General features: G+C 38.3%; 1 protein-coding gene across 2 annotated transcripts in view; it reads right to left on the reverse strand.

Moving 5' to 3' along the window:
• STXBP3 (syntaxin binding protein 3) overlaps window positions 1–12,362 on the reverse strand; it is a 46,012-nt gene that overhangs the window by 21,143 nt on the left and 12,507 nt on the right. For both annotated transcript variants that reach the window (XM_060774594.2, XM_060774593.2), the window contains exons 4-9: window positions 9,921–9,997; window positions 9,303–9,381; window positions 7,608–7,708; window positions 4,426–4,574; window positions 2,863–2,953; window positions 2,113–2,237 (exon numbers count right to left, since the gene is read on the reverse strand). In XM_060774594.2, the coding sequence (XP_060630577.2) occupies window positions 2,113–2,237; window positions 2,863–2,953; window positions 4,426–4,574; window positions 7,608–7,708; window positions 9,303–9,381; window positions 9,921–9,997 (622 nt within the window). The remainder of the gene's footprint in view (window positions 1–2,112; window positions 2,238–2,862; window positions 2,954–4,425; window positions 4,575–7,607; window positions 7,709–9,302; window positions 9,382–9,920; window positions 9,998–12,362) is intronic.

Here is a 12,362-nt window from a genome sequence, read left to right on the forward strand (position 1 = left end):
GTTCCACCCTGAGTCCCCTTCGGGGTGAGAAGGGCGGAATATAAATTTTTTAAATAAATAAATGAATATTTTAAGTTATGCTGTGGAAAGGTACTCTCCATCCTGGTGACATTGAATTGTAAGTGTCTTTCTAAAAAAAATTTTTTGTCGTGTCAGGAGCGACTTGAGAAGCTGCAAGTCGCTTCTGGTGTGAGAGAATTGGCCGTCTGCAAGGATGTTGCCCAGGGGATGCCCGGATGATTTTTTTTTGATGTTTTTATCATCTGTCTCTCCCCGGATTCGAACCTGCGACCTGTCAGGATTTAACCCACTACGCTACCGGGGGCTCCTTCTTTCTAAATTGAGGAACACTCATGCTTTGTTTAACATTTTCCAAAGCTCAGAGAATTACTTTTTAAATGTCATCTGCTCAGTTACTTGTCACAGTAGTTATAAAGTAACCTATTACATAGAAACCAGTAACTTGTTATCTTACTTGTTGTACTACACATTACATTACTTTTCTTTTAATTTTTGAAAGGGTGGCTCTGTTGCATTCTCTTTTCCCTGAGATCCCTGGATAGAAGGTGGATTACTGTAAATGTTTCAATGAACAAACTTTACTTAATAAGATAAACTAGGAGCTGTGTTACTTGTAACTATTCATTTCCGAGTCCTGACATTTCCAGCAGCGTAATGACAACAATGTGTACTTATTTCCAAAGAACATGCTGGCATTTTGAGTGTAGAACCAGCATGACAAAGGCAGTTTGATCATGCTTAGAAATATGCTAACGTGAAGACAAGCAAAATAGAAAATGTATCACAGAGGAGTTGTGGAACCTCCAAGTATTGTTTGGAATAAGGATGTACTAGTAACTTTAAAATTCTGACTGGAAGTGCACTCAAGATCCATCCATGAAACAGAATCTCTCAAATCGTTATTCAGAAGTCAGTCTCATTTCATGACTAACTCCCTGGCAAGTGTCTTTAAGAATGCCAGTTTAGTTTTTTTTAACCATTGAGAAACTTATTTATTTATTTATTTATTTCGTACATTTCTACCCCGCCCTTCTCAACCCCCGAAAGGGGGACTCAGGGCGGCTTACAAAAGGCACAATTTGATGCCAACATAAATAATAGGATAAAACATATATAAACGGCAATTATAAACAATTTAAAACAATCAATTATACATCACAATCAATAAAACCAATCTAGTGCTCAACGTTCACCAGCTCAGAATCCGTAAGTTCATTCCACAATGTCAAATCCTAACAATTCTAGTCGTCGTCCTTTGTCTATCTGCCAGATTACCCAAAGGCTTGGTCCCATATCCATGTTTTTAGTTTCCTTCTAAAAGAGAGAAGGGATGTTGATGACCTAATTTCCCCGGGGAGTGAATTCCACAGGCGAGGGGCCACCACCAAGATGGCCCTGATCCTCGTCCCCATCAATCTCACTTGTGATAGAGGTAGGGCCGAGAGCAGGGCCTCCCCAAAAGATCTTAAACTCCGAGGCGGGACATAGAGGGAGATGCGTTCGGACAGATATGCTGGGCCGGAGCCGTATAGGGTTTTGTAGCTCAGAACCAGCACTTTGAATTGTGCTCAGAACTGGATAGGCAGCCAGTGGAGCTGACATAACAGAGGGATGGTATGCTCCCTGTATGACGCTCCGGTGAGTAATGTGGCTGCCGCCCGCTGGACTAATTGAAGTTTCCAAACAGTCTTCAAAGGCAACCCCACGTAGAGTGCATTGCAGTAATCTATTCGGGATGTAACAAGAGCGTAACTAAGAACGATAGGTGCAAGAATTTCAACTATCTCTAGTTAATGATCTGCTTAAATTAGATTATTCCCATGTTTCCATGGAAATAAGAGAAGGCCACAAGTAGCGGACATTAGCCTGAATAAAACTGGGTTAATTTCTACTGAAATACATCTACTGAGTCAATTTCTGACTGGTGAATCAATGTACAGGTAAATTACATCACATTCATTGGGCCTATGTTTAACGTGTTGAGACTAACACTAGGATTTAGTCCATTATTCCCACTTACAGCGTCCCAAAATTTCTCATCTTGAAGTTGCTGCATATGAACATGTATTTTTTAAAAAAGGTTATACTTGCTTGTATGTATCATTTTCAATTGGTAGCAGATCATAGGCCATTGCTTGAAAGGTGAGTTCATGAAGCACAGTTGATACTGGATCAAAGCCACGGTCAATAATTAATAGCTGGGAGTGGGTTTTGCCCTTTAAAGAAAATCAGATAATATCCAGCTTTTAGGCAAATAAAACAGAAGGACGGAGTGCCCTCAATATCTTTAATATATAGCTTTATTCAACCTGTGTGCAAAAATTATTTTTTATAGCTCTTTATAAAGAAAGATAAGCGCCAGAAAATGGACGCCATAAAACCAACATTTAAAAGAGACAGTTCCTTCCAGCAGAAACAAAATTGTAACTCCCTAAACTAACATATATCAATTAAGGTCTTTATCAAAGACCGTGGGATCAGATACTTTGCTTCACAGGGAAATCTTTTGGGTTTCTTCAAAGGAGTCCACACTGTAGAAATGGCATATTAAATCCCACTGTGGCCAAAGAAGATTTTATTGAAAGTAACTTGAGTTTGGTAACGCAAGCAGTTTTCTATCCAGTGTAGGTTTTGTAACTTCTTTATTCTTTGGCAAGTTAAAAAATTCAGTTCAATAATTCAACAATGAATTATTACCTGTTTTCCAAACAATACTTTCCTAAAGGTTTTGGAAAGACTCTCTATAGTCACAGCATTTCCCCACAATAACAAAATTTGGATACTACTCCAGAGGTCCCTCTTATCCCAACCTTCTCAGAGTAAACTAATGTTTCACTCTACCTTTACTTTGCCTCGTTCATCCATTTTGTAATAATTTTCAAGCTTTTTCTCAACTAGTTGTGCAAGTTTGCTAGCGTTATCCAAAGGCTTGCTGAAAAGGACGAAAACAGACATTTTACCAACAGGGTACTTGTTTAAGCTTAACAAAACTCTGCATTTTTCTTGTCAGGCTTTATTAAGCACCCACTTTGCGCAATCACTTCCCTGCATAAATTTAGTATGTTTAACTTTAAACCCATGTTCCAAAAATATCTATTTTTGCAAAAACTTCCACGTACTATCTATTACATAGACAAGGTCAATATAAGTTATGTCTTCTTTTTCTGGACATTAAAAAGACTCCCAAACCCAGTGTTCCTCAACCTGGGGGTCAGGACCCCTGGAGGGGTCGCAAGGGGGTGTCAGAGAGGTTGCTAAAGACCACCAGAAAATACAGTATTTTTTGTTGGTCATGGGGGTTCTGTGTGGGTAGTTTGGCTCAATTCTATTGTTAGTGGGGTTCAGAATGCTCTTTGATTGTAGGTGAACTATAAATCCCAGCAACTACAACTCCCAAATGTCAAGGTCTATTTTCCCCAAACTCCACCAGTGTTCACGTTTGGGCATATGGAGTATCCGTGACAAGTTTGGTCCAGATCCATCATTGCTTGAGTGCTCTCTGGATGTAGGTGAACTACAAAGCCAAAACTGAAGGTCAATGACCATCAAACTCTTCCAGTATTTTCTGTTGGTCATGGGAGTTCTGTGTGCCAAGTTTGGTACAATTCCATCGTTGGTGGAGTTTGGAACACTCCTTGATTGTAGGTGAATTATAAATCCCCGCAACGACAACTCCCAAATGATAAAATCAACCCCTGGCCCCAACCCCACCGATATTCAAGTTTGGACATATTAGATATTTGTGCCAAAATTACAGTTATAAAGTAGCAACAAAAATAATGTTATGGTTGGGGGCCACCACAACATGAGGAACTATATGAAGGGGTTGCAGCATTAGGAAGGTTGAGAACCACTGCCCAAACCCAACACCTTTTGCTACTGCCACCACTTCCACTTTTGTGGAAAGGGGGCAAGGTACACATCCATTCCCTTGTTGAGTTTTTCTCAAGCAGTCTGATGAAATTAGAGAGGTGAAAGGGAATTGGGGAGGACTCTGGGTTCTACTGCTGGACCTGACCAAATTCCCTGAAAAAAAGCAAGCATCAAGAGGGGAAAGTCCAAATGTATCCATCCGATGCAGGTTCAGGGAACATTCCAAAGCTCCGCTGCCTGGTCAAGCCATATTTTGCTTTCCTTCTTCCCAACACATTGTGGGACAGGCATCCTGGCAATGGGGGAGTAAGCATGATCAAATTGACCAGCCATAGTGAAATGTCATACTAGATAGCTTTATCTGCATTTGGAAAAAAATGGCAGTACATTACCCTAAATTTTTCCACTGAATATTGGAAAAATTTGGATATCAGTTACCTCCTTATGTTTAGAACAGGCAACACATTGATCAGAAACCCCAAGAGTACTTAGAACCCCTGCAGTAGTTTAAAATAAAATGTCTACACCTACCTTTTGTACCTCACACCTGGGTTTTCTTCTAATGTAGCACATAAAGTGACAATTTGATCAGCTATTTGTTCCATTACAGTCTCATTTGCCTTCTCCACAATGGGACTGTAACAGTGATAGAATGCGTTTGGAACATCAAGAGTAAAAACCTAAGTCAAGAAATAATTTAATTATAGACTGTTAAAAGATTTTATGTATGATTTTGTTTGCTTACAGCAGGGGTCCTCAAACTTTTTAAACAGAGGGCCAGGTCATAGTCCCTCAAACTGTTGGAGGGCCGGATTATAATTTGAAGAAAACATGAATGAATTCCTATGGACACTGCACATATCTTATTTGTCGTGCAAAAAACACTTAAAAACAATACAATAATTAAAATGAATAACAATTTTAACAAATATAAACTTATAGTATTTCAATGGGAAGTGTGGGCCTGCTTTTGGCTGATGAAATATGGTTGTTGTTGTTGTTGTTGTGTGCTTTTAAGTCATTTCAGGCTTAGGTTGACCCTGAGCGAGGGCCGGATAAATGACCTCTGAGGGCTGTATCCAGCTCCCGGGCCTTAGTTTGAGGACCCCTGGCTTACAGTATTGTATATGTATGTTTTGTCATTCAGCTTTCCTTTTACTCTGCTTCTTGAGGTTGTGGGAGGGGCTGCAGACCACATGATCTGATCTGGGACTGCTCAGATCTCAGACTCCATTTTAGAACACAGAGATTATTAGACTTTGGACTGTTAAGAGCAAACTCGTGTTGCTACTGATTATAAGAAAGATACCCTGTGTTACCTGCACAGAGAAACTACTTCAAACCTATCTATAACTGGATTGACAAGTCATGTACCTGTATGCTGAATACATGAAGATTGTGAGTAAACCGGATATGTTATTTTTAATGAAGTCTACTTTATTTTTGTCTCTTGAGAGCATTATATAAAAACAAGATGTTTTATGGGAGAGTAGATGTTTTTGGGAACAGAAAAGAACATTTCTGAAGAACTGCTATATTTTGTGCATTGGCATAATCTTTGTATTGTCGAAGGCTTTCATGGCTGGAATCACTAGGTTCTTGTGGGTTTTTTTGTCAGGAGAAATGCCTCTAGAACATGGCCCTATAGCCCGAAAAAAACCCACAAGAACCTGGCATAATCTTTGTTCCTAAAAGATCAAAGACAAGTAGATTCTAAGTCTAACAACTGAAATCCAAATTGCCTTGCAAAAGCACATGTGGTTATATACCACTGAAGAGAAGATTTTACTCAAACAAGTTTTTGGCTCTTCTCTGGAAGATCATACTTTTATAAAATGTGATGATTTCCAAATGGTTATGAATGCCATTTTTTCTCCAAAGGTTTATGGAGATTCTGGCTTTCCAAAGGCTATGATCCCTAAAAGGTCATGCCTTTCCAAAAATTACACCATGTAACAAAATTTGAAATAGAGCCCCCGGTGGCGCAGTGGGTTAAACCCCTGTGCTGGCAGGACTGAAGACCGACAGGTCACAGGTTCGAATCCGGGGAGAGGCGGATGAGCTCCCTCTATCAGCTCCAGAATTTTCATTTTTTGCGGCTACAACAAACTATGTTGAATTGGGTCAGACTCTATGAGATATGCATTGAAAAACTAGAGCAAAATGTACTGCAGGATGTCCCACAAAAACAAAGTTTTTGCAGTTTAACTTTTCTCATGTTTTTATGATAGAATCAATTAGGAAATGACATTTATAACAAAGGAACAAGTACAGTGTTACATGGTGTTATTTATTGTATTTGTATGTCCAATGTAGCTTCCAAAACAATTCAAAATATTGATAATAAAACTGTAACACAATTTAAACCACACAAAACAGTATTAAACTGTTTTAAAAATAAAACACAAGTTTTAAAAAAGAACAAAATATCCTGCTTATATACTAAAGGATGATTGAACAAAAAAATGTCTTTGCCAGCCAGCAAAAGGATAGTAGGATGAGTACAACCCTCTGAGGAAGGGAGAAATAATATTGGTTGTGTGACCATTTGTTCCAAAGTGAGCAGTTCTGAAAATTTGAGGCTTTCTTTATATGACAAGAAAAATTAAAACTCTTCTTGTAGGTTACTCTAGTTTTATTTCATAAGATGAATTAAACTATAGATGTTTTGCAATCTTAGAACAACCCCATAATTGTTATTTTCTGCATTTTTACATAAATTACCGTATATACTGGAATATAAGCCAACCCAAATATAAGCCGAGACACCTAATTTGACCTCAAAAAACTAGGAAAACATATTGACTCGAATATAAGCTGAGGGTGGGAAATGCAGCCGCAAATAGTAAATTTCAAAATAAAAATAGATACCAATAAAATTACATTAATTGAGGCATCAGTAGGTGAAATGTTTTTAATATTTACATAAAGCTGTAATTTAAAATAAGGCTTTCCCATTCTAATTAAACCATCATTCTAACCTTCTTCAATGTAAATGTGCTTACGTATCCTTCCAATAATTATAATAGAGTAAAATAATAAATGTAATAATAAAAATAACAATAGAGTAAAATAATAAATATAATAACAATACTAAGTAGAGTAAAATAATAAATGTAATAATAGAGCAAAATAGTAACTATAATAACAATAAAAATAGAGCATAATAATAATAAATAGAGTAAAATAATACATGTAATAAAGATAATAACAGAGTAAAATAATGTAAGTGTAATAATAATAATAAATCTAATAAAAATAATACTAATTACAGAGTAAAATTATAAATAACATTGACTCGATTATAAGCCGAGGGGGACTTTTTCAGCCTAAAAAGGGGGATGAAAAACTAGGCTTATACTCGAGTATATACAGTAATCTGGTCTTGAGAATCATGGGGAAAAGCAAGGAGCACTGAAGTCTCACCACAAAATACTGGAAGTATGATTCAGCCCCTCTAACTAGGATTTCAGCCTCCATTACTCATATGCTTTCAGATATATTTTAACAGATATATGAGGTAACATTTGTTTCAGAATGAAAGCAACATCCTCAAGAAGGTGAGTTTACTAATCAGTATTACATGTGGCATTATTTCTGTGCTCCTACCATTTTGCAGCATACACAAAAGCCCTGGTTATATGATATAAAACTGACAGTTTTCAGTGGACAAATCAACATTTGAAAACAGAAGAACATTAATTTAGGTTTACCTGTGATTCATATGGGAAAAAGTTTATATTTATTTCTTTGCAACGCCTTATGGCTTTTGAGCAAGATGATTTCATTCTGTTGAAAAGCTTGTCATCACAAACTGAGAAGAAAAATAACATTTTCCCATTGTTATGCTATAATGACATACTGCAAACTTCCTTTTATGAAATGGTACACAAATTTGCAAGCTCTATCAAAATTAACTTCAAATTCAGCAAGTTAAAACCCATTAAGAATAATTTTGCTTTGGATTCCTGTGTGTATTCTGAGATACAAAGAACATTGTCTAGGACATAACGGTTAACTACATTTTAAGCATCAACACAGAATCAAAACATCAAATGAAGATATTTGACCATGGATAGTCAGACCTGAATCTCATAATTAGTTAATTCATATGACTTGATTCTGACACTTTTCTTTATACCAGTAAATCTGACAAGATTAGAAGCAAATCCTTTTCAGTGCTGGTATTCTTATTATGGAATGTATCCTTTAAAGAAGGAGACGAGCAAGACAATTAATACTGTTAAGAAAATCCTGCAAATCTTTTGGAAAGACAAGCGGACAAATGTCAGCGTGCTGGAAGAAACAAAGACCACCAACACTGAATTGATGGTCCTTCAATATCAACTCCGCTGGACCGGCCATATTGTCCAGATGCCCAACCACTGTCTCCCAAAACAGTTGCTGTACTCCGAACTCAAGAACGGAAAACAAAATGTTGGTGGACAGGAAAAGAGATTTAAAGATGGGCTCAAAGCCAATTGTAAAAACTCTGGCATAGACATTGAGAACAGGGAAGCCCTGGCCTGTGAGCGCTCCAGCTGGAGGTCAGCTGTGACCAGCAGTGCTGCAGAATTTGAAGAGGCACAAATGGAGGGCGAAAGAGAGAAACATGCCAAGAGGAAGGCGCATCAAGCCTACCCAGACCAGGATCGCCTTCCACTTGGAAACCAATGCCCTCACTGCGAGAGAACATACAGATCAAGAATAGGGCTCCATAGTCATTTACGGACCCATTCTAGAGGATTATCCTACTCAGACAACGAGAGATCACCTAAGTAAGTACTGTTAAGAAAGTTGAAAAAACATTTCTACTACCAGAAGGAGGGAAACATATTAATTATATACTAATATTTATTTATTTGTTTGTTTGTTTATTTATTTATTCTATTTTACCTGTTAATACATTTAGACTATGCTATTCTAGGATGGTGTAGATTCCAAGAGTGTTTAAACTGATTACTGTTTTAACTCATGTGAGGTCATGCTGATGTAAGTTCAAAACAAATATCAGAAGCTCCTATTCCCAGTTTCTCCTTCCTTCTTTTATGGATGTCATAGCTTTTTCCAGGACTGAGTTTACTTCTACCCTCATAAACAAACTTAGTCAATTAAAAGTTCAAATACACGAACTGCTACTTCAAGACAGTGAGTAGGCACACTTAATCTTACCAAAAGTAAAGGAGAACTTATATACAAGTTTATTGACATCAAATCAAATCTCATTACCTTATTACAAGTATGCAGGCACTGCATATAATCATCTTTAGAAATATGATGACCTATTAACAGGTTACCTTCTCACCTTAATAAACACTTGAATAGCATAACATCCAAACATTACTGTTCAACCTAAACAAATGACCACAGTTTAAAAAAATTACATTCTCAAGTCAATAAATACTTACAGTCGGTAAAGTAAACATATGCTGCTTTGTACTTGCTGGATGATTTACTTACAAAGTCATTTATAAGCCCATCTACAGACTGAAAAACAAAAATAGTATATCGCAGTTTCAATAGTCTTGATTTCAGAGTAAGTGATTGAACTCCCAGAAATCCTAATAGCAGGTAAACTAGCTGGGATTTCTCAGAGTTGTAGGTCAAAGCAACTGGGGACCCACGGGTTGAGAACCACTGATCTAGAACATGATTTTTTTTTGTTTATTTATCCAAGCTTACCTAACCTGGTTGTTTCATCTTACAGGTGCATAATATTAGCTCTAAAAAAGGTTTTCTGATTCATATTGAATCACTGTTATTTTTTGTTGTTTTTCAATCTTTCCCTATTCTTTTCACGTTCTTTTCTGGTACCAAATTTTATGAAGGTAAAGCCCAGGAATAATTCTACTTTCTCAACCAAAGTATACATGTAAGGAAATTATATAAGCCAGTCTTCAGCAGTGGGAATTAATTCAACAATTCTTCTACATGCACACATTATTGTATTATTAATACCTTGCATAATGATTTACTACAAGAGAATGGAATTCAGCCCAATACGTTATTTTCTTTAGAAAACTCACCTGTGTTGTAGGTGTGATAAGATAAATGGCTTTCATGTGAGGGACTGGCTCACGGTTTTTGTAAACATTCTCCACAACTACAAAAGTAAGTGACAATTAGAAAACACATAACATAAATATTTACATTTACAACAAACCTTTTTTATCAATTGCTAAAAGGCAAATCCCATTTGCAAGTTGGATCTGTTAGAATTGTATTCTGCCTAACATTATGAATCCTAACATAATAACATAGATGGCTCATGACACACAAATAAATTCAGTTCAAAACATAACAGTGAAGTAAAAGATCCTGTAAAAGCATAGTCAGTAACAGGCAAACGATTTCTATGTTAATTCAAAATATTTTGTGGAAAACAAAAAAAATACAACACTGATAATTAGGGCTACAACATTTCATCAATTGGAATAAATTATTTAAAAAATCAAACATATCTAATTAAGGATATATTGAAGTAATAGTTTTTAAATAAATGAACCCACAGAACTTTAGATTACAATAATAATAATAATAATAATAATAATAATAATATGATGTATGTCTTCCCTTGCCTCTTCTGGGAAGATGCCTACTACAGTTCACATATTTACTTTCTAAAAATAAAGACATTAGACTTTATGAAGTTATTTTTACTCGTTTGGAAGGACTGCTAATGGAACTATCAATTCACGAAAATTCACACGACTGATTCGGGTTATAAAACAATATTACAAATCCTCCATTAACTAGACATTTAACAGCTAGATCAACACCATTTTAATTAGGATTATAACATAGCTGAGCAAGCACTTCAATATTGTCAGAGAAAGCTGGCACATTGATAGCCAAAACATTATCCCCTTGAACAATAAGAGCTGGAATAGAAAAAATATTTTATATAATACTAAGACTGGAAAGATGTGTTCCTGCTATTTATAAGAAGAGAAAATGTTTCACGAAAAAGCATTAATTTTGTTCATATGCCTTTTCCCTATATACTGTTGGAAATTAGAATTATCTGGTTTGCTACGCTTTAGCTAAGCCATGAAGCGCTAGCCGGATGGCAATGAAAAACCACTGAATGCCCCAGATATTTCAAAAGCATTATAGTGTGAATAAAACTGTATGCACTACACTCTTTGGGGAGAAAAAAAGAGGCAGTTCTAGAAAGCACCAGACTGGTAAAAAAAAACTGTCAGAGTAGTTAAAGCTTTTAGGCAAAATAGACAGTGAAGAAGCTAGAACTACCGTATTTTCTGGTGTACTAAACTACTTTTTAAGCCTGAAAAATCTTATGAAAAGTCGGGGGTCGTCTAATACGCTGGGTATAAATTAAAATAAGAAGTAAAAGAAAAAATATAATCTCTCTTAGTGGTGCGGCCTAAGGAGGGAGAGAGGAAGGAGGAGGAGGAAGGTAGAGGGAGGGAGGGCATGGGGAGGAGGAGTGGCAGGCCACATTGCCATGGAGACCGGCTGGGGTGATGGCCCGCTGGGCTTTCCCTGCAGTCCCCACTGCTCTCGGTTCAAGGACCTCCTCCATCCTTGCCGCTTACCTCCTCCGAAGGCCACTGGGCTTGCCTAGGCCCAAGGAAGCGCCTCCGGACGCCAATTCCCAGCAGAGCTGGGCAGCGGTGTGCCTTGGATGTGTTCCCAGAGGCATTCTGGGAGCCGACAGAGTCAGGGAAGTACTGTTCCCAGAATGCCTCTGGGAGCAGATCCAAGACACACTGCTGCCCAGCTCTGCTGGGAGTCGTCTTCCAGAGGCCCAAGGAAGCGTCTCTGGATGACTCCCAGCAGCGCTGGGCAGTGGCACACCTTGATGTGCTCCCAGAGGCATTCTGGGAGCAGTACTTCCCTGACTCCATCGGCTCCCAGAATGCCTCAGGGTGTACATCCAAGGCACACCGTCGTCCAGGGCTGCTGAGAGTCGTCTTCCAGAGGTCCAAGGAAGCATCTCTGGATGACTCCCAGCAGCGCTGGGCGGCGGCGTACCTTGGATGTGGAGTTAGGGAACTATGCCTCTGGGAGCACATCTAAGGCGCGCCGCCACCCAGCACTGCTGGGAGTCATCCGGAGATGCTTCTTTGGTCCTCTGGAAAGCGACTCCCAGCAATCCTGGACAACACCGTGCCTTGGATATGCTCCCAAAGGCATTTTGGGAGCAGTACTTCCCTGACTCTGTCAGCTCCCAGATTGCCTCTGGGAACACATCCAAAGCACGCTGCCGCCCAATGCTGCTGGGAATCAGCATCCAGAGTCGCTTCCTTGGGCCTAGGCAAGCCCAGTGGCCTTCGGAGGAAGTAAGCAGCGAGGGCGGAGGAGGTCCTTGAACTGAGAGCGGCAGGAGCATAGTTTTGGAAGAGGCGTAGTCTTAAACGCTGAGCATATCCCTAACTCTGTATTTTTATCTTTAAAAGGTGGGGGGGGGGGTCATCTTATACCCCCAGTTGTCTTGTATGCCG

The sequence above is a fragment of the Anolis sagrei genome, chromosome 4, assembly GCF_037176765.1.
Source record: "Anolis sagrei isolate rAnoSag1 chromosome 4, rAnoSag1.mat, whole genome shotgun sequence".
Lineage (NCBI taxonomy): Eukaryota > Metazoa > Chordata > Lepidosauria > Squamata > Dactyloidae > Anolis > Anolis sagrei.